This window comes from Syngnathus leptorhynchus, chromosome 5, assembly GCF_054491065.1.
Source record: "Syngnathus leptorhynchus isolate UIUO chromosome 5, UIUO_Slep, whole genome shotgun sequence".
NCBI lineage: Eukaryota > Metazoa > Chordata > Actinopteri > Syngnathiformes > Syngnathidae > Syngnathus > Syngnathus leptorhynchus.
Genome location: NC_141199.1, coordinates 11,900,506 through 11,926,533, shown reverse-complemented (window position 1 = coordinate 11,926,533; position 26,028 = coordinate 11,900,506). Strand labels below are relative to the sequence as shown.

The 26,028-nt window shown below is 42.1% G+C and overlaps 2 protein-coding genes across 4 annotated transcripts; both read right to left on the bottom strand.

The window, feature by feature from the left end:
• Positions 1 to 807: 807 nt before the first annotated feature.
• Positions 808 to 3,632, bottom strand: tmem134 (transmembrane protein 134). 2 transcript variants are annotated; one of them, XM_085912320.1, is made up of 8 exons: positions 3,418 to 3,632; positions 2,861 to 3,114; positions 2,722 to 2,789; positions 2,347 to 2,433; positions 2,204 to 2,280; positions 2,068 to 2,112; positions 1,210 to 1,263; positions 808 to 1,121 (listed from the first exon to the last, which is right to left on the bottom strand). In XM_085912320.1, exons 2-8 carry the CDS (start codon positions 3,068 to 3,070, stop codon positions 1,039 to 1,041), a joined length of 624 nt encoding a protein of 207 aa, XP_085768446.1. In that variant the 5' UTR covers positions 3,071 to 3,114; positions 3,418 to 3,632; the 3' UTR covers positions 808 to 1,038. The 2 variants fall into 2 exon arrangements, with proteins under 2 accessions (XP_085768446.1, XP_085768447.1); XM_085912321.1 differs by lacking the exon at positions 2,068 to 2,112.
• Positions 3,633 to 5,232: 1,600 nt separating this feature from the next.
• doc2g (double C2-like domains, gamma) lies at positions 5,233 to 25,698 on the bottom strand. 2 transcript variants are annotated; one of them, XR_015066021.1, is made up of 11 exons: positions 25,154 to 25,698; positions 24,727 to 24,806; positions 24,302 to 24,376; positions 20,975 to 21,084; positions 16,965 to 17,091; positions 16,830 to 16,886; positions 16,272 to 16,396; positions 12,234 to 12,315; positions 11,784 to 11,880; positions 10,479 to 10,603; positions 7,699 to 7,846 (listed from the first exon to the last, which is right to left on the bottom strand). XR_015066021.1 is itself a non-coding variant. In XM_085911746.1 (10 exons), exons 1-10 carry the CDS (start codon positions 25,686 to 25,688, stop codon positions 7,707 to 7,709), a joined length of 1,428 nt encoding a protein of 475 aa, XP_085767872.1. In that variant the 5' UTR covers positions 25,689 to 25,698; the 3' UTR covers positions 5,233 to 7,706. The 2 variants fall into 2 exon arrangements, 1 of the variants encoding a protein (XP_085767872.1); XM_085911746.1 differs by lacking the exon at positions 10,479 to 10,603 and having other exon boundaries at positions 5,233 to 7,846.
• Between the last annotated feature and the right edge of the window lie 330 nt (positions 25,699 to 26,028).

Genomic DNA, 26,028 nt, shown 5'->3' with positions numbered 1-26,028 from the left:
GGTTGTTTGGGTGTGGCACTTTTCACTTTCATTTAAGCTTTGACCATGATTTTTCCCTAATGAAGTGGCCTGCGATTAGGTACACCTGAAAATGGTGTTGTACCTAATGGAGTGTCAGAGTGACGTCACAGATCAACCAGCCAATCAGAAAGTGGGGGGTTGTTTGGGTGTGGCACTTTTCACTTTCATTTAAGCTTTGACCATGATTTTTCCCTAATGAAGTGGCCTGTTATGAGGAACACCTGAAAATGGCGGTGTATCTAATGGAGTGTCCGAGTGACGTCACAGATCCAACAGCCAATCAGAAAGTGGGGGTGAGGGCGGGTGTGGCACTTTTCACTTTTCAGTGTGTGTGTAGGGGGGGGACGATTCGTTCAACGATTCGTTTGAACGAATCTTTTGAGTGAACCTTTTCTAAAGATTCGGTCCACTTAAAAGAACTGGAATGCACATCACTAAGAGTCGTAAATGACGACAAAACACGATGTTTACCGAAGACAGCCGATTCTAATTTAACACGTTTCGGCTGATCAGCGCCCCCTGATGGTTGGCGGGCTTGCAGTCGATTGTGACTATGAAAGCTTTTAGTGCGTTGTGCTGAGCTGCATATCAGTTTGTCTTGTTGAAATGTTCAAAACAAGCCCACATGTTGGAATGAGGGAGGAAGCCACAGTACCCAGATAAAATCTTCACAAGCACAGGGAGAATATGTAAAATCCATACAGCAGGGCACACTATTTGAAAGCCAAATGTTAACCACTGCCTCACTGTGCTGCGCTGCATTTTAGTAAAGTAGAGGGAGAGATAAAAATTTACAAAAGTTTTTATTTTATTTTCACAGTCTGTAGTTACATAGCACAGATATACAATATGTCCATGAAAGTACACAGGTCAATTCATGTAGTGGAAAAAGCCAACAAAGTCAAGAACTGTCAGTGGTTATCACAACAAGAAAAACTACCCAATACATCAGTGCTTTGCCAATGTATTGACAAAAGAACAAAAGTAAAAGTGGGTCATGTGATATTCGGTGAAACCTCATTTTTCAAAATAAGGCAGGTAGAACAACTTGAAGCCTCTTCTTCCTCGGACAGCACAGCTGATGTATATCACATGGTACACTGGAGAGAGTTCATAGAAGAAGAACGTTATTATTATTATTCCAGAATGTAAAAAAAAACTTCTGAGTGAGACTTGGCATTTCTTTACCTCCAGGAATGAAGAGCAAGAATCCAGGCACAAAAAAGATGGCACTTGAAACACCTGTGAGAGAACAGAATACTTAGCTTGTATTCATAATAAATTACATTTGATTCCAGCCCTAGATTTGGGGGTTCATAATAATGTCATTGGTTTTTACCCTTGTCTTTCCCTTGAGAAAAAAATAGTCAGAAAACTTTCAGTTCTTTAATGCTGTTCCATGAAAATTTATATTAAATATTTTCAAAAATGTGAGTGGAGTGCTCAGATTTGTAAGATACTGTAAATTTCCCATGGATGTAAGCTGCTCGATGACTGTAAAACAACAATGGACTTTGACATAAAACTTTTTTTGCAGCCCAAGAACATATGTTCCAGGAACTGAAAGTCGTGTGAAAGAGTTCGAATCTCATTCCCCCATGAGCAATATCACATCAGAGCAGCAAGCACCACCTAGTGTTGAAAGTTAGAGGTAAAATTGCTGATAAGAACGCTTATCGTACGAACAATAAATTGCACAGCATTTATACTGAGGATAAGTGAATCGGGAAGTCATTTTGAGGAAATGCAACTGCGCTTTGAAAGTTGTAGAGATGACTATCAGGAACAATTTTTTTGACAAAGTAAAAATGTTTTCATCTTATCAAACCAGCTGCGTTCTGTTTTTTAAATTCAACTAAAAAAAGTAGGATGTGTGAACTCAAGAAGGTAATGTAAAGGACAAAATGTTTTGGTGTGTGTCTGTTTTGCCAAAGAGGAATTTCTCCCTCCTTTAGAACAGACAATACAGTTTCTTTTTTCTATTGTCTGTTGATATTGATATTATAAATGTTCTCACATAAAAAAGCAGATGTTTATGTTTCTTACCTGCAATTGGATTCAGCTGTATGACAACGCCAGTGAAAATAAGAGCTACAAAAAAAAAAAGAGGACGTGCAAATTACCAGGGTCTGGTTCAAATTGAAATGGGCTGTGTTTGGGCCCATGTGGGCATCAAACTTACCAACTCCAGTGAACAGGAGAAGGAAGGAAGCAAGGACAACTCTTCTGTTTTTCTTCACCAGCGGATGAGAAACCCACCTGCTCAACAAATTCATGTACATTGAGGGACCAGCTTGTATATTTGTATGTGTGATGCAATCTCACCCGCAACAATGTGCTGAAAGTTGTGTGACAGAACTCAAGGTGCTGAAGGACCACTGAGAGCTGCAGTAAGACAGAGTGGCGGGGTCACTGCGCAAAAAAAACAACAACATTCAACTGTATCAGTACAAAACACAAACTCATAAAAAAATACAGTGCAACCTCACTTTTCCACAAAAATATAGTGCAACCTCACATTTCCACAATACTCACTCACACATGGCCAGCGAAACGACTGAATTGATTATTTAAATTTACACGTAATTTGTGGGCAGGCACTCCATGTATTTATAGTATGTGTCTTTAAATATTTCACATCAGCAGTTTTTGTTTTGTTTGTAATGGTTCATTAAAAACATGAAACAGATTTGGGCCAACCTGATTTTGAAGAAGTTGTTAAAAGAGGAATTGCCATTGTTGGTAAGAGGGTCTTCATTTTCCAAATTCTACAATAGAACAGAAAACGGTAAAGCAACAAAAACACCAAAAGCACATTTGTGCAATCGGTGAATCTTACTTGATACTTCAGGTTACTGTGCTCGGCCGAGGCAAGCAAAACGGGTGAGGGATGAGGTTGAGGTTTAGAGAAAGTCAGAGGCCCAAACGTGAGCTCTGCTTCTCTGTCCTTGTCCCGAGCATCCCATCCTTCAGCGTCCACCCCAGACATGCCTCCTTCTTCATCCACCTCCAACACGAAAGCGTCGTCGATAGTGAACTGTGTTGCCATGGTGATTGCCTCTTACGCGTTGATGGCTTGTGGTTTGAGGTTCACTGTGGTTGGGGAAAAATAAGAACAGATGTCATCGCAACTCATAATCATGAGCATAAAAATAGAGACAGCATTTTTTAAAGGCAATTCTAAAATTGGATTTTTGTACTAAAGTGTTAGTACAAAGATATGTAACTATAAGTTAACCCTGATTTCCTGCGTGATCTAGTTAACACCAGTTAAATCTTTACTTGTGAGCGGAAAAATCAAGTAATTTGCGTGTTAGGGCAAACAGGAAGGCTAAGCTGCTCTGATCTCAGTCTTTGTTTCCGCTAGACGATCAGATGACCAAGAGGAAAACTTACTATCTTCAAACACTCTTTTCTTCTCAGAAGTTCAGCTGGACTCCAAGACGTTTGACACAAGACTTACATATCTCCTAAATTTCTAGTAACATCAGCGGAAGCTGCTGGTAGCGAGCTTTTGGAGAGCTTCAAATGCGTTCCCAAAACTTCCCACTCTCTCGCTCTTTTGAGTTGTTTTCCCCCCTCAGCAGCCGGCTATCGATTGCACATGCCTGATTACGCCCAGTGGATGTCCGGGAGCGCGCTCAATCGAGGATCGATTTATCGATGGAGTTACCCGTGTTGTTGACCACAGTTTTGCTTCTTTCAAGTTCAACCAGACAATTCACGAGTACCGTAAAGTTATTTTTTAGAGCTACAATAAAACTACATAAATTGTTTTGAAAAATAAAAAAGCCAATTTGTGGCAGAATATATATCAAAACATATCATTTTTTCCCTTAAAGTGCGATATGCTAATATTGCACTATATTTGTCCTGCAAATTGTTCAAAAAACGATTTTCCAATCACCTGCAGGATGCACTGTAGAGGTTCACTTGGCTTTCTTGAAGGAGCCCTGCAAAGCTGGTGTTCTCTTTTTCTATGAAGAAATGCTTGATGTATGCCATCTAGTGGTAAACTGTGTTATTACAACTTTAATATTTTCAGGTCGTGTGGAGGAAACAAATGTAAAATTTTCACAGATAATCTAGGGGCCACAACACAGCAGCAGTTGCACGGGCGAGTTGGATGACTGGTTCACAAGTCTGACAACTGAAGGGAGGAAGGGTCTGGTAGACTTGCTGGTATTTCATTTTTGACGTACTCATGGTGGAAAGAGCAACTCACATTGGAATAAATCAAAAGCTGGTAGTCAAGTGCATGAACCAAACAAAAATGATGAAAACACCAGTTTAATATCAACTATGTTTTTATCTCCCCACAGTAGTTTTGGAAAAATGAATTATGTACTCAAAACGCACCAAGGTCTAAGTGCCACTCATCTAGAAACTAGCACAAATGTGTTTTGCTTCAAAGTGCTGCTAATAAGAATTAATGGTTACTCATGGTGTAATCAACCTCTTCAATTCTTCCCCTCTCCAAATTAAAAAAATAAAAATAATCTCATTGCTGTTGGTATCTACTGTGTGGGCAAATCATTTGTTTTCCAGTTCTTAAGTGGTCGAGCATGTGCAACAAACAAGACGATTCCCTAGAAGAGGTGCTGTTTTGTCATTACAAAGATTTTTTTTTTTCAGAGGCTTTACATTTTTGAGGCAGTTTTTTTCCTTTATAAGGAAATGGCTGAATGGCTGAGGTGCTTGCCTTTAGACCTGCCCTATATGTAAAGTGCCTTGCGATAACCTCTGGCATAAATCAGCGCAACATATTGTAAATAAAATTGACTTGACTATTTTAATAATTAAAATTTTAACCCCCGTCTCCTTCGTGTTCCCATCTGGACGAGCCACCAAGTCATTATAATTTGTCTTTGGCTGCAGTGCTGTATTTGGAGATCAAAGCGCCGCGGCGTAGCAGACTTTGGTTCAGGCCTTGAAAGCACCTTTTAATCAGTTATTAAAAATGGTGTCCTGATATCCACTTTGCATGTAGCCCAAGGCTTCTCAATGGATTTGCTCTGTGTTGCGAGATATCTGAGGAACAGACTTCATCCGGAAATCTGATATAGCAATTGCTCCATCCTTCCATCTCAGAACTGTTCCCAGTTGACTATTACAACCAACTAATGTGATTCCAATGTCGTTCGTGAGTAATCCCCCCTGAATGAAACTGCCGGTATTATAACAGGTGAAGACAAAACAAGTGGTGAAACAACTTTTGTTTATTTTGAGAAGTAGTGACACAACATGACCACATGATGCCAGTCACACTGTGATCCTAACTGAATAAACAACAGACTTCTCACAACTCCCTCCCTCCCTTTCTTTGCATTTTTACCACTCGGAGCGTTTCGGAAGGCAAGTGTCAAACACAAAGTAGCACATACAAACATCCTGAATGACATCCTGCACAAAAAAAAAAAAGCACGCTGATGCCACAAAGTGTCAACATATCAGTATGCTCCACTAATACAAGCTGATGATTATTGCTAAGCATGCAGCTACATTGCAGATCAAATGTGAGCAAAGCATGCAAGAGGGAGAGACAGAGCCGCTGACAAAGAATCCATCACAATCATTTCATTTTGGTTTGATTATCTCATCACACTGGGAGCTTTTGATGCATAGAGAAAGAAAAGGAGGAGCCAACATGTTCGCTCAAGCCTTTTTTGTCAAAGACATCCAAAGACTTAGCTGTTTTCATAGTTATGTTCATAGCTTTTTTTTTTTTTTTCTTTTTAAACCTGAGTCCTTTTTCCCATTCAGAATACTCTCTTTTTTTTTCTGTGGCCAACAAGACATTCACAAGGTTGTCGAAGGACTCGATGAATCGATTAGACTGAACATCCCTCAGGTCTCTGGGCGTGCGTTAGTTGACCAGAGCCCGGTTAAGGACTGTTGATAAATGACACACACATGTTGTCAACAAGCCAAGACTCAGCAGGAGATACTTTTGTTTACAACCAGCTTTCACCTTTTCCACAGACAGATTTTGGGTCATCTTTGCCACTTAGTGTATGAAAATAAACCTGATATTCACTCGTATTATAAAAAGAACCGATCACAGAAATGGTCATTAAGTCCTTATGTCGTGAGTCTCCAAGTGACACACTTATTAGGATGTATTAGAGGAGTTGAAAGCAATGTCAATCCCAAAAATCAAGTGACAGCACCGCGAACGGATGAATTACGGCATGATATTAGCCTGCAGGAAATAAAACTTGCATCATTTATTGATTGATATTATACACTTGGAGTAAGAATGAGAAGCTCACCACTCAAACATCAATCTTTTTTGCACGTCGATGAGTATGCAGCAAAGTGAATGCATTGAGGCATAAACACTCACTGGACACTTCATTAGGCACACAATCAAAAGAGAACCAAAACATGAGCTGAATCAAAATGTCCCAAAATATTACAACTGGTAGTTTCCCCTCAAAGGCTTTGTGACGGATATCTTTTAATGCAGTTCTTGTATCGGATCTCATTGGATTGTGCGGCCGTCTCAAAAATACTTCTATGATCGTGAGCCGATGAGATGACACGTGATTGACAGCTTGTCAGTTGTGCCTTCCATGCAGGAATGAAAACATCCACTAGAGGCAGCAGAAGGTTGCTGTCTGCTGGGCTACTTCATTCCTGTCCTTGTGTCCGTCCCCCTTATTCTGTTGTCTCATCCACACACAGATTCACATTGAGCCACAGACTGTGCTTCTTGAAGTTCAGTTGTGCACCATGTTAAAAGAGATGCTGCAAATCCAGGCACTCAAATAAATTCTCACTGCCTGCTTCACACATACACATAGATTACAGTCACAAAGACAATGAAAGTTTCAAAACACTTGACATGTTAAAGGAACAAATCCACCGAATGGATCTTTTTGTGCTTTTAAAGTAATGAGACTGCGTTACTATACAAGCCAGCGTAGCAATGGTGTATTGGACACTGTGGGCCTGATTTACTAAAGATATTCTTGTGCGAAAAAAAAGGCACAAACTTGACTAGTCACGCAAACAGATGCGGAAGAAGCTAACAGGGAGCACCTCGGACTGCGTCCACCAAATGCACAAAATACATTTCGTTTTGGTAAAAGCATATGCAATCGATGTCTTAGGCATGCTCGATGTGATTTAATAAACCTGAGACCAATTGCGATGGCTGATTTTACATCTTTGAAGAAGTACCTCTGAAAGCAGAATCAAATAAGAAAGAAGAAACACTTTGACACCTTGCTGCTAAAAACATGCCGCTCGCTATCTGTTCAGACAATTTAGCGCCCCTTATTTGGGATCTTTGTAAATCCGGCCCATAGAGTCACATGGCCTCACGCAGTCGCTGGCCTCGTTCACGGAGTGAATTCGAATCATCTCTTCATTAGTTGTACATTTGAACAAGGACATCAGAGCGACTTGCACGAGGTCTAAATGACAACGTTGTGTTTATCCCTTTTGTTACATTTATGAGGGCAATTTGGTTCACCATAAAAAAATAAACACCACACCTTTTTAACATCACTGATGTCAGAATGAAGATCATTTACAAATAATCGGAGCTGTCGGCATTAAATGATGGATTTCATCTTCATCACGATGACATTATTATTATTATTGCAGTTTTTCTTCTTTTCTTTGTTCTTTCAGGGGGATGGATGTGCAATGTGTGTTTACTGTGTGTCTGGTGAGATTTAGTCCGTCTTGTCGCTGCTCGGGGCTCCTTGCTGTGTGAGCGTATGCCAGTACTCCACTTTTTTCCCTTTGTTTTTAAGACACTCGAACCAGTGTCTGAGTCTCTGTCCGCTGGCGTTGATGCCTAGCTCCACGCCACCTGGTGAGCACAGGGCGAAAACACACCAGTAAGAATGTGAGTTGGATGAAAAAAAAATGTTTGGCTGGGGAATTAGGAGAGTAGGTGAAGCTAGTGAGCATGATGGGTGGGAGGTGACAAATATTGCAGGAAATGAGCCAGCTGATGGAGCAAACAGACTGCAAGAGAAGCACGGTCATTTTCGACAGCGGGTGTTATGATACAGCCTTTTTCCCCTGGTTGCCATTGCACAGTTAAAGGAGCATGAAATGTCATAAAATAGTATTATGGCGCCGCTGCCTTTTAACGGTGTACAAAATGACAGCCGCAAGCCACCAGGGTTTGTTGATGTGCGGCTTGTCTCGGCTCAGAAATGAACTCTGCCTGAAACGACGCTGCTGGGAGGATTGGAAATGATCTCGATTTTCTGAATTCGCTTTCTATGTTCCTTTCCGCTCACATAGGCGAGATAACGTCGGAACCTGTTGAGGGAGGTTTTACGGCAGTGGTCGGCAAATAGGGGCTATTCTGTCTGGCCCGCGAGATGACGTTAATATGATGTATTAAAGAAAAAAATTTAAAAAATAAAAACATTTTTTTTCAACCCCATATTTTTGATGGGGTTGTTGTATGCCATACAATTTTTTTTGGCCCGCGTCCAAAAGTAATTTGGAGAACCAGGCTGTCAAACCAGGGTTAGGGTTTCCGACTAGGGTTTCCAGCGGGTTTTGGGATCGCTAATTAGGGTTTCAAATTAGGGTTAGGGTTTCCGACGGGGGTTTTAAAGCGCCGGTAGGGTTCCCAACTAGGTTTTAAAACTAGGGTTAGGGTTTCCGCCGAGGGTTTGGGACTACTTTTAGGGTTTCCAAGATTAGGGTTTCGGACCGGGCTTTCAGGCTAGGGTTAGGGTTTCCGACTAGGGTTTCCAGCGGGTTTTGGGATCGCTAATTAGGGTTTCAAATTAGGGTTAGGGTTTCCGACGGGGGTTTTAAAGCGCCGGTAGGGTTCCCAACTAGGTTTTAAAACTAGGGTTAGGGTTTCCGCCGAGGGTTTGGGACTACTTTTAGGGTTTCCAAGATGAGGGTTTCGGACCGGGCTTTCAGGCTAGGGTTAGGGTTTCCGACTAGGGTTTCCAGCGGGTTTTGGGATCGCTAATTAGGGTTTCAAATTAGGGTTAGGGTTTCCGACGACGGTTTTAAAGCGCCGGTAGGGTTCCCAACTAGGTTTTAAAACTAGGGTTAGGGTTTCCGCCGAGGGTTTGGGACTACTTTTAGGGTTTCCAAGATTAGGGTTTCGGACCAGGCTGTTGTATGCCATACAACAATCCCATCAAATTCGAAACATTTATTGAGGTATATAGTCCTTAGTGACAACAACAGGTGGAACATCTTTTTTCAGTTATCCATGACGCACAGGTCGGAACGGTATTGTTACACGAGTGCGCGTAATCTTATGCAAAAAAAACCCCAAAGTGTTTTGTCTCCCTTCTCCAGTGGGCACGGTAAAAAATAGTCTGTATTTCATTAAATTAACAACATAACAAGGTCTGTTCAAATGGAATTAAATTAAATGCATTTTAAAAGTAAGATGATGTTTATTTTCATATAATATAATAATTAATAATTTAATTAGTAGTGACCCCCGCCCCCCCAAAAAAAGCAATGGCCCGTGATGCCATTGTCAGAATTTTCTTTGGCTCGCGTCCAAAAGGAATTGCCGACCCCTGTTTTATAGAATCATGGTTCCAAAACACTCCCACCAACTCCGAATGGAGGTCGACAGATGTTCCCTGAGGGTTGCTCAGGACAACCCGGCTGCGCTCGATGGTGAGGGAGAGGAACTGCTGAGGAGGAACTGAGCGATGATGAAGTTCAGTTTGACACCCAGGTAGGAAAGGAGCAGCTGTGCAGCCCGCTCACATGACTTTGCCCCTCGCGAAAACCTCCAGTGCTAAAAATGTTTACTCCCCCAGCTCCGACTGGAAAAGCTTCAAGGGCACCAAGTAATAACGCATCGGATTTATATGACGCTTTACTGGTGTCTGCAAAACAGGGCTCTCTTAATTGAGTCATTAATCACTCATTGATTGGATTACAGGCAGCATGGTATACTAGTGGTGAGCATATTTGGCTCAAACTTGTGAGGTTTTGGAGATTGTAACTATTGTTTTGAAAGTCGAGGTACTATTGCAAAACAGTGATAGACTGCGCCTCACCCTTGAACTAGGCGAGTGGTACAAAAATGGAGGCACGATTAGATAGACCCCTTTGACATTTTGGGCTATTCTATGCTGGCACGAACAGTTTATGTAATGTCTCTTGTCCCCGGACACAAAGCAAGGTCGCAAAGGACACAATTGGATGAATTTGATATGAAAGAACTTTGGAGAGATTTAGGGCAAGTCCTTTAACCTCACAACTCTTCTTTTAATGGATGGACACACTCCCAATATCTTGAAGAAAATGTTCCGAGAAGAAAAGCTGTACTAACTGTAAAGGCAGTCTATGTTTTTTGGTGCCTGTAACTTTTCAAAGATGGAAACGTGTCAGGTACGCTTACTGCAGCACTTGCCACTCTTAGCCAAGTTAATTATTAACACATTGTTGAAGATGTAACTATTTTGGGATGTGAAACTGTCATCTTTAGAGCTCACCATTCTTGATGAGATTCATGATGATGATGATGATGATGATGAAGATGGGGACCATGATGATGATGGTGGTGGTGGTGGTAATGATGGTTTTCTGCAGCAGCTTCAAACATCTCAAACACCTTTGCCTGACATGACACATGCAGTCATGGTTTTCGACACATCTGCATGTTTTTCTAAGTAAAATTTGTTGCATGAGCGAAAATTCCACATGAGCCTAGGTAGCTCAGTTGGTCGAGCATCAGACATTTTTGTATGTAGATCGAGCTCTTGCAATCATAGTGACTTAATAAACTGTATGGTCAATGTACAAACTAACATGTTACTCTATAAACACTCCTGTCATACAAGAGTAAAAACCATGATGAACCACTTTAAATTTGAAATGTTGAAGCAAAAAAATCCTAAATTTTAATAAAGGCACAATGCAAAAATACCTTAATTATAAAAAAGTTGAAAATAATCATCACTGTCAATAGCAACAGATAAAACTAAACCAAACCAAACCAAACCAAACCCTCTCGTACCTTACTTTGAATAACAATTGAGTTAGACTAACGGTCTTTTGTCCCAGCGGGGCTAATAACTCACTGGGTTATCTCAACAGTGAGTCCTTCCCACCAACCAGAGCGCTGCACAGTGCACACACCGAACATGGTAAAAAGCTCTGAACATAACACCTCGAACTCACTAATCTTTTTCTTTGTACCACCCTTCAGCCTTCCAATCACTCCTGAACCCCCCCCCCCCCATGTGTTTTATCTTCTGCATGTGCACACCAGGCTGCTGCAAAGCTGTTTGGTGGAAGTGATTCTACAAGCATAAAAGGATGAACACTGCAGAGCTGGCAAAAAAAATAAAATAAAATTCCTTGATATGCTCAATGTCTATTTTGCCAGCTCGATCAGACTCCCCATGCATCATAATTAAGTCTCATCTCGCAGCACTTTTTATGCATCCTTCTTTAATGCACCTCTCCTTTGCTCGTTCCCCCCACCCACGCTCGGCCTGGTTTTGATACTTGTTGAAATTTGCTACATTCTCTCATCTTTTTTCTCCTTATCATCAACATAGACTACATTGCCAAAAGCATTTGCTCACCCGCTTTGACTGGCATATCCGTTTAAATCAAATCCCATTCTTAATCCAAAGTGAAGCTAAACAAACTTCAAAGTTTCTGTATTAATTATGGATATCTGCAACAGAATTGTATAACTCAAGATCAGTAAGAGATACCAACATTTTGGTTCGAACTAGTCCAGTTCAAGCTAGCTATCTTTCATTCATGGCAATATCATTACAATTTACCTATGAAGTCATTGCTCATTCCCAAATCGTAGTCCCACACTGAGATCTCAAGGGTTTTCTTAGCCAGCAAGTCCAGAGTCACCTCATAGGAAAATTCCTGTGCACAATAAAGACACAAACACATCAATTACATCAGTTGACTGCGTGACTTTTACCTGCTAAAGAAAAGACTCAAGTCAACAAAATGTCAAGTGTTTTTCACTTCAATGTATTTTAAGTATATCAGTTCCAATAATATGCCTCATCTAAAAGTATGTGTGTGTGTATTTGGCAACAAATAATGTTTTTAGTCTAGATGTGTACTCAATCGAGATCTATTTACCAGGAAACACAAGTTGGAATGTTGATCTCTTGTCCTATATGTTCATCATCTGGACCCGGATATTTTGGATTTTCAGCAAAATGAGGCAAATTGGCCTCACTGTTCCAATACATGCATTGAGCGTGTACCTCATTGAATTCAGGGTTGAGAGTCTTTTTCTTCACCGACGTCTTGTACTTGGATTTCTTCCCCATGTCTGGCTGTAAGATGCTTAGAGGACAAGAAGAAAGACTGTCAAACCTTTACATCACTCATCAGTATAAAAGTAAGACAAATTTGCGGCACTGAATGCAGACGTCAAATGTTATCATTTATTAGCCTTCATCAATTAGTGAACATAATCACACACTGTGACACAGTGGTCTACTAAGACGCCTTGATTAAGGGCACCTCAACCACAGATGAATGGGGGCTACATACTGCAAATTGGCTTCCGCCTCCATAGATGCTCCTCTACAATTTATCTATGCGAGCATCATCTATGTTATCTACCTGGGGAAAAAAAACCACAAGTCGGTAGCTGCTATGACCTTGGCAATACCACCATGTGCCATTATAAACATCATTATGATCGCACACTCAAGCCTGAACTGAATAGAAGACACTTAAAATTAAAATGAAAAAAGGTTGATTTTATTAAAAAAAAAAAAAAAAAAAGGATTCTGGAGCAGACATTTTGCAATATTACCTTGCTGACCTGAAACGTAGTAGGCAAAATGATCTAATAGATAGCTAAGTATAAACTTCCAGCCACTATGAAGACATATAATCCAAATACACACAGAGACGAACAACCATCCGCACTTGCACCTAGGGGGAATTTGGAGTGCTCAATCGGCCTACCAAGCATGTTTTTGGGATGTGGGAAGAAACCGGAGTGGCGGGAGAAAACCCACGCAGGCATGGGGGGAACATGCAAAATCCACACAGGGAGGGCCAGAGCCAGAATCAGGAGGTGGAATCGAACTCGCACCCTCCTAACTGTGAGGCGGACGTGCTAACCAGTGCAGCACCGTTGCCCAAATGCAAATCAAGTCAATTGAAATAATTACCCTTTTAGTTACAGGGCACTTTTTTATCACCTGTCCACAGAGGGTGATTTTAGCCTTTAATTAGCTGGTGTTGGTGGATTGCTCCTGTCAATTTTGGAAAAGGCTAGGCATGTACTTTCTCTTCATATTTCTAGTGTGCAGAAAGGAGCAAGATGACTGACCTTCACCCTTACATCTCAAACTTCAATCAGATGAACTTTCACGACGGAATCAAACAGATTTTGTGGAATGAAATGCTCCATTTGAATATCAGAGCTCACCAAATATATTGTACCCGCACTTTTCTGGAATGGAAGTCGTTAATCCGACTACTTTTTATCTCTTGCCTTTATTTGACAATAAACCTTGCTGAATGGAACTAAATGGAAACATCACGTTTATCATAATTCTTTCGAAGATAATTGTGACCTAGAAGTCCTTTGGACAAAGAAACACAAGTGACAGAAGACCACAGCGAGATCCTAATCATGCCAAGGTTGGAGGAGGAGATACGCTCCAGTAAAGAGGCACCAGACAGGTTGCCAGAGGGCGGTGGGAGTCATCGGTGTGAATTCTGAGTTAAGACTTTCAGGTGGTGCGAGGTCTCACTCCTTGCGCAACCTCTCCCATCCACCCCACGGGTGACAGACAGCTAACGGCAAGGGATGGATTGTCGCAGCGGCACCGGAACCAGAGCAAAAGATGTGAAAATGGAGAGACAACAAGGTGGTGGGAAAATGTGATTCATCATACGCTTGTGTCAGCAATGAAAAGGAAAGCAGGTATCAGAAACAATTTTCTTTTCAATTTTTCTGTTTGATGAGCGAGAGGCAGAGTCATTAAATAAGCAATTGGAAGGGAGCACAGTATGCCATAAGTTTCTTCAACACAACTAAACAATCCTCTCAAATGACAAAGTTTGTGTACAATAAAGATAATGTAAAAAGTAATTTGAAGAAGGCAGCCAAAGAGCAGTAGCAATTGAGCCGGTAAACAGAAGCCTGGGGATGAGGCTCCGGGGGGGTCTTAATCCAACCTGTGCCGAATCTCATTTTGCATGGGCTCCAATGCAGCGCAGATGGGGGAATTCCAATTTCCAGTTTTCCAAAACAAACAAATGCAATATTGACAATAGCAATGCCTCAGCCAAAACCATTCTACACAGCCCCAATACAACTACGCTTGCATTCAAAATATTTCAGAACACAGGAAACTGGTCCGCAGAGATAGGAAGGATTATTCCTGCACTTTTTAAAAACATGTTCAGTGGTTTTTACACTGAATACACGTCACTGAAAAAAAAGCTTAACTGTGACTCACAGTTATTCATACTTGTCTCGTACCATGCGATGTTTTCTAATACGGATCTTCACAGAAAGGCAAAGACAGCAACGTGAGGAAAAAGGTGAAGTGACATGTTAAACCATTAAAAAATACGATTTTGGATAGATGGCGCTGTACTGTGCTCGAGTCCTCATACAGTTTAATTTAATTTTAGGCTTCTAATGTAAAAGAAAAAAGTTACGTGAACAAAACTAATCTGTTTGATAATATTTTATATCCTGATAAAAATCCTTTTAGCGCAAACCATTAAATGATTTGGATTACAAGCCAGTTTAATAAACGGCAGCAGCAGCTATCCAATAGTAGCTATTTCGCTATTAAATTACTCCATTTTAAACCCCAGAAAAACAACAAACACACACACACGCAGATTGGCAGATGTTTCAAGCAGCAGGGTCATGGGCTTGGTCTCTGGTGTTTAGTCTGAAATATGTCCCCGAAAGTCGACTCAGTCACAAAATACACGCATGCACGCACACACAAACACACACAACACACTATTGACATTGGTCTACATAGTCATTGGTAAATCACAAAAAAACATGATTTAAAAGAACAAGTGAGGTAAAGAAGGTTGACGATCGCAGGTACAAGAGTGAATAAAGGGAATGATAAAAAATTTGAAATGAAAGGGAAAAAGAAGTGTGAGATACAACTTCTGTGCACATTTTTGCATGTAGTGCAAATGGGCAGGATGAAGTAGAATGTGAAGTAGTGTAACAAATCAATGCCTCAGGGCCAAATGAAAAGATGTGCATATCAGAGAAAGTGCGTGGTTGTGAAGCACATCTTTCCCACTTGCGGAGCTTTCGGCCAATCGCGTCATTCAGCATTTTGCAGATAAAAAAAAAACAAAACACTTCAGCTCTCTTCCATTAACTGCCTTTGACCAAGTAATGCTTCTTGAAAACCCTTCATTGTGCGCTCCTTCAGTGACTCATGCTCAATCCAGGATATTTACAGCCTTATGTGCTGCGGCAATGGTCAATACTTCAAGTTCAGTGAGAGAAAGCTGAAGTTTTTTTTCCCTTCTATGTACACAGTGTGAAATGGTATCCACAATGTCTGCCCCGCTATGGTCACCCGAATGAGAACGTCTGCAAAAGTGTCACCTTTGTCCATTTGCAGAAAATAACTATTCGGTTCTATCAAAGTGGACAAAACACGATGTCATTGCCTGTCAGAGTCAAAGTGTCGTCTATTAAAAAAAAAAAACTTGACTGGGGGGAAAAAGTCACCACATGAATGAGAACAAAAGTACAAGTCTGACAAAGTGGAAGAAAAGGAAAAAAATAGGACTTGAATTTAAGTCAGAATTTAGGATAGGAAAAAAGAAATAGGCAGAAATTAGGAATGAAAAAGAAGAATTGTACAAAACAAATATCAAAAAAGGCTATGATTATTATAAATGACATATTTGTCTTTGTGTTAAAGTAGATCTTTGACAAAATTGAGACAAATGATTTTGCTTGTTTAAATTTGAGTTTGTAACAAATCGTAAATAGATGAATAGACAAAAATAAACTCAGCTGTAGTTAGAGTACATTTTTAAAAGGTTTTTGCTAACTAGAGAGAAAATTTCAAATGTGGATTATTTTTTATACATGCAACACTTTTGATCTGTTACTCTTGCTACGGTGTGATGAGAACTGATCAACGGCGAACTAAAATATGGACACGGTGCAATGTTCTGCAAATGCTGCAACGGGAACATTTCCTCCAAAATCAATTTACATAGCGTCTACAAACAAAGAGAGGAAGTTCGGTCGATTCATAAAAGATGTGACTCACATTTTGACAAAGGGGTCAGAGTAGCCATTGGAGTCCATGGCGGCCAGATGGGCACAGCGTATGATCCCAACCAGCAGGCAGCCCTTCTCCGTGTTATAACACAACGACACCAGGATGCGTCCCCGCTGGCCACAGAAAACACACATTTAAAAAAACAAACACACACACCGAGGGGGACACTACTAGGAAAAAGTACTACTCCAGAATTCACCCAGAGAAGATTAGAATTACAGTTTCCTTTTTAAGCCTTCAGCATTTGCTGTGTGAAAGTCTACACTGTAGTTAAAAGCTTTGTCTGGGCTTAGGAACATGACACTACTCCATTACCCCTTGAGGCCAAACGCTATTAACACGCGTCTCTAAAATCACAAGAAGGGTTTCGATAACAACCAGTGGAGAACCACACCGGACTGGCAATTCAGTAGGCCCTGTAATGCGCCCGATGTCTCCCTGGCATGCATTTTTTTTTGTAGGATATTGCGGTGTGAAAGATAAGAAACTCTCGTCGATGCAAAATGAGAGAGAAAATTATTGTTGATTAAAAGATAAAGCTGGTACCTCCTCCTCTGCCACCAGCGCTCCTTGCTCCACTGCTTGATTGTTGGATTCTTTGTTCTAGAACCAAAGAAATGTGGACATGCGGTGATGTCAGAGAGATCATGAAATATACAGGACAAGGCATCGCAACCCTACCTGTGCAATTCTCTCCAAGCCCATATTGTAACGTTTGTTGTCACCCTCTCTGAGCTTCTTCAGAGCCACTCTCACCTCGCCGATGAATTCATTTCGTCCCAGTCTGTCCATGTCGCATACGCACAGCCTGCATGACACCAACACGAGACAAGATGCGTCAGCGCAAAAGACAAAATTGGGGATTCGATTAGCACGATGAGTCACACAATGACACACAATTGGCACAAAAAGGCACATTTGTTATCCTTTCTGTTCTGAAATTAACAATCCTCTGTCGGCCAGTCAATTTTGTGTGACGATTAAGTATGACCGGGCTCTGATTTATTAAAAGGATTTTAGTACCCTTACCAACTTTTTACAATGGTGTGAAGAAAAAAAGATGACAGACTGTAGCAAACTCGGGCGAATATCAAGATAATGTGCGATGTCATTTGTTATGAGCTGTAAATTCCGTCTAGATCCTTCGTCTAGGATTTTATTCACCAAGGACTCCTTTTCATGCTAATGGAAGCGACTCTTTTCTATATTCTTTCAGATATACGCTGTTTTGTACTCATGAAAAAACACACTCTTCAACTCTTCCAGTCCCCTTGGATGTTCGGCAGTGTAGCTCCCCAACTGACTCATGACCACAGCTGTCTAGTGATTTATATGCATAAGCTCCATCACATACTGGATGTGTCGTATGGGTTGGAGATCAGATAAAGGTTGTGGTGAAATGTCACACCAGTTCCGGGAAAAGCGCCCACATGAAAATCTTTGCACCGTTTACCCCACGTTTCCTCTAAAAGCTCAACAGATGCTCGTGGAGAGATATGATTTTATGCCATCAACATAGCCAACCGGCAATGAATGCAAAGTTGTAATTCATGTTCGTAAAATTTAAATTTTGATTAAATTTGAATTAAAATGGTGATTATATGCAACCTTCTAAGAAAAAGTATGTTTTAAAAGGACTGCAACAGCGACAGACATGTTGCTGTGCTTCTCATCATCACTACCGCCAACATTTCATCCTTTCAACGATGCTGCATTTTATAGCTTGCGATTATTACTTTGCCGATCTGCTCTTGCAAAGCGTACAAACGCTGAAGAAGAATTAGACCTACAAGGAAACATTAGTGGAATCCTATTGTATCTGCTTCTGTGAAAAGAACAACAAGAAAAACAATTGTAGTTTCCTCATAAATCAAAAATACATAAAGGCTGATAGTTTACTTTTAAACTCGAGATGGGAATTCCTTCCCCCTTTTGCCATTTTGTTTTGGAAAGAGCCTATCATAAAAGTCCCATAGCGACATCCTCAAAAAGCAGAGGAATCAAAAGCTCCCAATCGTGCCAATAAAGGTCAATTCTGTATTTTAAGACAACAACAAGACAGAGGTCTTTCTTTAACTTCTGATTAGAATATTTTCCTTCAAGACCCCTTCTGAGCCTGACTGAATGTCTCACCTGAGGCATTCAGCAGCCAAATCCAACCTTGGACTGCATCCAATACAAAATTAAGTATTACATTTGCCTTTATCTCTCCATGGCAGAGGACAGCGCAAGTCTATTAGAAAGTTTGACGGGGAGATAGAAAGATAGAAGAAACCGAGGAAAGAGACACAGGCACACACACACACAGGTGTGAATGTACCGTTACATCTCTCCCCTGTTAACTGCCAGCCTGATGGCCATTTTAGCAATCAAATCCAAAAAGGACACCCATAATTCACGTGCGGTATGCAGTTCACAACCTTTTTTTTTTTTTGGCGCAATGAGCTGCACGAAAATTGCTGTGAGGGGAATTTTTTCAACTGCACATTATCACTGTCACGGCTGTCTTAACCATTTCAAAGGTGCCTCAGTGGAGAGGCAGACCGCAGTGACTGATACAGATTGAATAGTATTTGGACATGATATTGAATCAAGTCTTCACAAAATAGGATATAAAAAAAAAAAAAAAAGCTACTGTACTTCATATTTAGATGTCAAAGCAGAACAATACATTCACTAGTATTAAAACAAAAACGACATCTGAATTGACTGAACTTTTATGAGAAATAAATATAAACATGTCAAAGTTTTAGACAGACGGCAGCTAATCAGAGGCAGATTTAGTCCATCTTTGTCACCATGTTTGGTTTTTCAATCAAGATCGGAGCACTTCGGGCAGCCTTCGTGCATCAATTAAAGGATTAAAGCTTGTAAGAGTCCAACCGTGAAGTCTTCACTGAGGACATTAATTAGGTCATTCTGCTGGATCATCCTTAAAAACTGGCAGGACTGCTCTACCAACTTTCAATTTTGTATTAATTGTACTACTGTAGTGGACTATTTAAAGCAGATGGATGTGGAAACTCATCTTCTATTTAATGGACAGTTGAATCCCTTTTGCCATAGCATCCAAATGATGGGATGGGATGGATGGATGGACGGATGGACGGATGGATGAGTAAACACCTCGGTGGACAGGTACTCCAGAGACCCAATTATTTGTATCCAAGACTATAAAAAGGCAATTTTTCATAGATTGTTTCTATGATGGGAAAAAAAGTCAACATGGTTGACAGACAAGATGATAGACAACTTTGCTTTTGAGGGTCCTGATGTGATTCGGTTACTGATGAAATCCATCACTGAATTGAGTTTGGTCTTTTTGCAGTTTCACCCAGCTCGACTAATTAATACCTGTAGGGTCGACACCGGCAGCACCATCCCATCCCTAGAGAGTGTTTGGCTCATGTAGCGTGCGGATCAAACAGCACAGCGTCCCCCTTGTCGCACACGCAGCAGAGAGCAGCCAAGTAGAATGCGGCAGGGCACGAGCCAGTGAGTCAACATCTCTCTGGGGATGCCCTTCTGTTTTTGCCGTTCCCTAACACTGCTTTGCTCTGCGTGAAATAATGAGAGCAAACTCCATTTATTGGCTGCGGTGTGGCGCTGGCATACAACCACAACCGGTGAGATTTTGATTCTTTCAAGTTCTCATCTCTTTTTGGATTTGAGCTTTTCCTTTGCGCTCAGCTTCCTACTGTCCGCATTCTTTTGTTTGTTGCCATTCACTAAGTCCTCAAATACATCAATCCCACAATGATCTCTGAGTCAGATTCTCTCCGCTGACCCTGTCATCTTCCTTCGTCTTAGCATCCCAAGTTTCTTCTTCCAGTCTGTATCTGCCACTTAGCATCTGTCACACTGTATCCCACCCCACCCTGCTCACTTTGTTCTTCTCTGGAACCACCCCTGACTCTCGGACATGCTCCGCCTCCTCCTCTCTTTGGCTCGCCAGCACCACCATGCTGTTTGTGTCTGTGTCCTTGGATAGAGGTCAGATGGGTTTTCTCTAGTTTGAGGGATCTCTGCTAGTGCGTGTGTGTGTATGTGTGGTGGTGCATTTGAGGAAGAACTATAAATTGTGGTTTTGTTTGTGGGAGATGAGCTATGTTTGGCAGAGTGTGTTTTGTCTATATCCAGAGGAGGAGCCGTATATGTATGGACGTACTTCCACCAGTTACCCTTGATACACAAAGGAGGACACACACACGGACGCACCTGCCTGGCTGCATTTGTGTTCAAAGGAGATGAATGCACTGAGCGTGTGTGTGTGTGTGTCTGTCTGTGTGTGTGCGCTTGTGTTTCCTCAGGATAAACAAAGTCACCCAACACGATTACGAATCCACTGTGACACTCATTGCACGCAGCGTATACGCTCCCCTGCCAGTCTCTGAATCATCTTACGGGACAGCAAAAGTGTATTTGAGTTTTTGGGTCAAGTTGCCAATGTTTGACCTCAGCCACTCCATATGGAGACAATCTCAGCACAGCTGACACCTGAGGAGAAGCAGCAAGTGTGGCAGTTGGCTGCAATAATAAATTACTTGGAAAAGCCCAGATGAACGCGCACTGAGCTGCGGGCAGAATCTCACCCCCCCCCCACCCCCACCCCTTTGCATGAAAATGGTCAGTTGTCCGCTTGGGGAACACCACAAATTGCAAGATAGTGACATATGAAGCTGAGATCCTACCTGAGCGTTTTGGTGGTCATGTCAGCCGCTGTGATTCCGTGATACACCAGTGTCTCATTCCAAACTGGATTTAGTGTGTTCTTCAGAGTCTTTGTGCGAAGTTTGTTGGCCTGTAGAGGGAAAAAACATCTGAGCAGCATTCGTGTGAAGGGGATGAGAGAAATGTGCAAAAGGCTAGGATAGCAAATTCATCAGATCAGAGAAAAAAAAGGACAAAGGATTGAGAAGAGAAAAAAAAAAATGACCGCGAGGGAATAATTTATCTCGGCCCCTGAGGAGATCTCGGACATCTGTTGAGCGAGCGTGAGAGGCCACGAGGCCTCCCTCTCTTCACTTGTCCATCTGTCTTCCTCGCAATGTAATGAGGCAGAGCCTCAACGGCAGTTCCAAATGCAGGAGACGTTTAAAGTGCCCAACACAATCAGAATGAAAATTTAAAGCTTTCCGGGAAGTGAATTGCATGCAGGCTCCTAATGGTGCGCCCATCTCCTCGCTTGCTGCTTCATTTCCTACAGTTGCCTTAGGGACGTTTTCATCCTGCTGAGGATTTGACCGTAGAGTTCATGTCAATATCACAGAAAAAAGAAATAAAAACATTTCATCACCTTCAGTTTACGTTTGACCCAAATCAGCTATGCCTGTCTTTACTTGATAGTTGACAGATTTCAATTCCAAAAATAAGTGTAAATCCTTTGACCCAAGCATCTTAGCAAGATATTCTGGCTGACATTTTACATGACAGGTGACATGACATAAGAGTTCAATACCCCAAATTTATGTGTGCATGAAAATGTTGGCTGTACGCAAAATATTATGACATTTAAAGTGTTTGAGTATTTTCGCAAGCAAATTGTATTTTATTTAAAATAAGACTTCCTACTAGGGCTAGTACCTTCCTATAATTAAAAAATATTTAAAAAAAGAAAAATAAAATAAAATACAAGATTTTTTTTTTAGGAGGGGCTGGGGAGACGGAAGTAAGGACTTGCTGCTGTATCCAGCGATCGGACCCTAGATAAGTGGAACAAGATGAATGTATGGATGGATAGATAGATTGGATGGATTAGGAAAGATTATTCCAATGCTTTTCCTATTTTTTTTTATTGTTTCAGTCTTGATATTAGGGTAGGGAAGTCCAAACTGTCGTATCGTGTCGACACTAGTTCCAACCCTGGTAATACTCTCCGAAAAAGAAAAATTGTGACGATAACTTATCAAGGCTGAAGCCCAAATTGCTGCCCTGTGGGGTTGAAACAACACTTTCTAAATGGTAAGTATTTGAGTCTGGACAATGGTGTCTCATATTTCATTAGAGGTGTTGTGCAGGGTAATACTCATGTCCCAGAATTGCTTGCCCTATGACCACTTTCTGCAGCTGCTACAAAAAGCCAGAATGCTCTTCCATCACTTACTCCTGCTCATGTCTGCAGCTCCGAAGATAAACACCCCATCTTTCATGCTATATCGTCTTCTCACTGAGTCTGTTGCGAGAGCCTCGAGACCCACAGCTCCTTCCTCTGCCCTTCTTTGTCTCTTTTTGTCCCCACATCCGCAAAATAGAGACCCCGTCATCATTCACCTTTGTTTGTTGAGAAGTAAAACAAAAACACACGTTTTGTTTTACTGACTATGATTGATTGTTTCAGTCCACACCACCACGTTATGCTCTAAGCACGATTTCAGTTTCCTTTGTGTCTGTGCCTTCATCATCAGCCGTCTTTGAAAACTTTGTTTCTAAATGTTTTATCTTCATCCTCCATCTGCCCGTTCGCATTTCTTTTCAGTCAGTTCCCTCCATCTGTCCGCATGCATCCGTTGTCTACTTGTTGCACTTTTCTCCTTCAGTTACTCTTTCCTAGAGATGTGATTAAACAAGAGTTGACTTGGTTTTGACACATTGTCACTACGATTTCCTAATGCGAAAGAGTGGGTTGGAGTAGAAAAAAGGTATTGTCAACCTTGTTCTTCTCACTCTGTAGCAGAACTGTATTGTTTTTGTTTTCCTCTGATAACCATTGATAATGTATCAATATGTATTATTCTAATGAGCATAACCTAACACAAGCTACTAAAAACCTTTGTCACAACCATCATAATTTGTCCCTTTATCAATAACTCTGTATCTCCAGAATTCAGTACTACATACTTTCGTTCAGAACTTTATCCATCAACTATTTTCAAACATGGGTTGTACATTTAAAATGAAATCTCTGACTTTAACTGAATCTTCCACAGCCGAGACGAGTCATTCTTGAGCAGATTCTGCGTTAACTTTAAACGACATATGCTGAATGACGAGAGCGAAATAAACTGTGAGGTGGAACATGTGCGCCACCGTTCCCGCTAAAAGTCCCTCCTTCACATGCATCGACTGAACGCAGGCACGAGTAGGCGAGCGCGTCCGTCATACTCACATCAGCGTGTGTGCGCTCCCACTTGTCAAGTGACGTGGCCCCCGTCTGGTGGATATTAAACTAATGACGGTCCACGGGTACTTACCTCCTCATTGACGCATTCCCTGTGTCCCGCCTACCCGCCGCTTTACTCCCATCAACACTCGCCTGTTGACGTGAGCCGTGTAACAATCCTCTCTGTTTCCATGACAACCACCTGCTGCTGCCCTCCCTTTATGCCCCCCCCTCACTCCGCATCTCTTCTCTTACCCCACCCCTCTTCCCTCCCTCTCCCTTCCCGCCTCTCTGAGTTGATATTTCAAGGTCACAGAAGGTCACAGCGATATGGTGAGACAGAGACGACGATAACGGTGGAAAGCGAGCGGCGAGACTAAGAACAATGCGGGAGCAGACACAGGAGAGGGCTGCGGGACAAAGACGCCCCAGACCGCGCGATGGTTGGCATCTTGATCTCACCAAAGCTGCCTCATTGAACCTATCGTGGCTTACCATGCCCTCTCTCTCTTATCACAGCCTCACTTCATAACTACCTTGAGCTAAAATGGCCAACAACAGGTTGCCAAAAGCATGGGGCTGCAAGTTGTGGCATGCCTTATCTTCCCACCAGCTTGAGCCGGAGACAAAACAAGAACAGCGCAGCCGAGCAGAACGTGTTTGTGCTCGATAAAGCGGCGTATTGAACAAGGCGCAATAAGAAAGAGCCCACCGCGAAGCTCCCTGCTCTGCGGCTCGACACGACGCGCTAAATAAGCCCGTTGCTCTGTGACACTTTGGGAAAAGCCTTTTCACAGAAAAGATGGCCCAGATTTATAAAAGTCAACATGCTTGTGTTTTTTTTGTTTTGTTTGTGTAAGGTTTAACCGCATGTTATGTGGTATATTGATAGCCACTGAGGTGATGTTGGAGTCGAGACCTTGCTAGCCCCAGGAAGAAGATGAAGCTTGACATAGGGATCAGCCAGCCCATTGGAATCCATGGCTTTCAGTCCCTGTGAACACACACACACAAAACACACACACACTCACAAGTGTACTGAAGTGTCGGATGTGACGTCACGTCCTTGAACATTTCGCACGAACAACAGGGTCAGAAAAAGACAGCAAACATCACAATAAGGCTGCCGGGCCTTTCTATTCCGTGCCACTGTGTCTGACTCCCCTCGACTCAATTGTGGTGTCCTCTAGGGACTCTTTCAAAAGGATTTACATAATTCTTACTCATGCGACAGTTTACAGTATGTAAGGCTGGTGTCCTTGGTCCAAATAACTGTGTCTATCTAGCTATGAAGTGTGATACATTTCAGGGAGGATGTCTAGAAGACATCAAAGTTGCGCTTACCTTTGCCTTGTGAATGGTGCAATGGAGACAATTATTCTCCTGATCAAAGAGAAGGGTGAACTCCAACGTCCCCAAATAGGCTGGAAAACAACAAAGACGACACCAATTACTGACGGGACTCAGCCGCACAGATGCACTCAAAAGCTGTGAGTCATAAAAATATAAAGTTGCTAAATAAGAATTGACCCGTCTTGTAGCTTGAAATTCCTTTGCACTGCAGGGACCTAGAGTGTCATGGGTGAACACTTTTCTCCAAATTACACTGTGAGCGCATGCTGTTTTCTCCGGAGGAAAAACTGGCCTTGAATGGAAAAAGATGACTCTCCATTTTCAAGTTTTAGCGCTGGCTCTGTTCTTTTTCTGCTGCAATGCTTTTTGATTTCCATATAAATGAACAAACACGGACATAAACTCGAAAGGAACTTACTGTCGTCATCATCGGAGTCAGCTACTTCCTCTCTGTCTCCATCGTTGTCCCCCCGCCTCTCTCCATCTTTGAAGCCTCCGCCCATCTCCCCGTTGAAAGTCTCCTCCTTAAGGATCTTCTTCTCCCGCGGGGGTGGCGGCGTGCAGGGATAATCGTGGAAACGCGGGAAGAAGTCTGAGATCTGCGGGATAGGGAGGATGGGACCCGGGCACACGTTGATGGCAAAGTGCTCCTGCATAGAAATCTTGACGGGCGAGGGAGGGGGCGGGGCCGACGGGGAGGAGGCCGATGAAGAGGGCGTGGAAGTTGAGGACGGTGGGATGGTCAGGTGGGAGGCGGAAGGGGGCGGCGGTGGTTTGGAGACGCTCATGTGGGCTGCTGAACTGGACTGGGATAAAGAAGGAAAAGAAGACAAGTTGAAGAGACAGCAACCGGCGCCTCGGCCCTGGAGGAGACAAACAAAACAACACACGTCTTCCTCCTGAGTGTCCAACTTTTCATAGCAACTGACTTTGTAGGACAGCATCCGTTGCATTTGAATTCACATCACATCTTCCACACTGACAACGGGGAGAAAAAGAGAGAAATATGGTTCACTTTTCATCTGTCCATGCGAATCCGAGCTCTCAAATGCCAAAATAGAACTTGCCAAGTTGCCACAACGTTTGCCACTTCATAAAGTGTGACTCACACTTTATGTCGGCGCACCGAGTCTGTGCTTTGGATGAATATTCCAATGTAACACTGTAAAGTCTGAACATGTGATGTCACATCACCCCATGAGATTTTTCTCTCCCCTGAACTCCTTGTGTTTGTCAGCGCCTCTCCCCAGCAATATTTACATAATACCGCTCAGAGTCTAACTGAGTCATTAA

Excerpts from the sequence above, each read along its gene's own strand:
- tmem134 (XM_085912320.1), bottom strand. The coding sequence starts at position 3,070 with ATGGCAACACAGTTCACTATCGACGACGCTTTCGTGTTGGAGGTGGAT. Across the intron at positions 2,790-2,860 it reads ACAGTAACCTGAAGTATCAA|AATTTGGAAAATGAAGACCC; the intron begins GTAAGATTCACC and ends GTTCTATTGTAG. Across the intron at positions 2,281-2,346 it reads CTTTCAGCACATTGTTGCGG|GTGGGTTTCTCATCCGCTGG; the intron begins GTGAGATTGCAT and ends TTTGTTGAGCAG.
- doc2g (XM_085911746.1), bottom strand. The coding sequence starts at position 25,688 with ATGCAACGGATGCTGTCCTACAAAGTCAGTTGCTATGAAAAGTTGGAC. Across the intron at positions 16,887-16,964 it reads GCTTGGAGAGAATTGCACAG|AACAAAGAATCCAACAATCA; the intron begins GTAGGGTTGCGA and ends CTTTGGTTCTAG. Across the intron at positions 7,847-11,783 it reads AATGAGCAATGACTTCATAG|GTGGCGTGGAGCTAGGCATC; the intron begins GTAAATTGTAAT and ends TGTGCTCACCAG.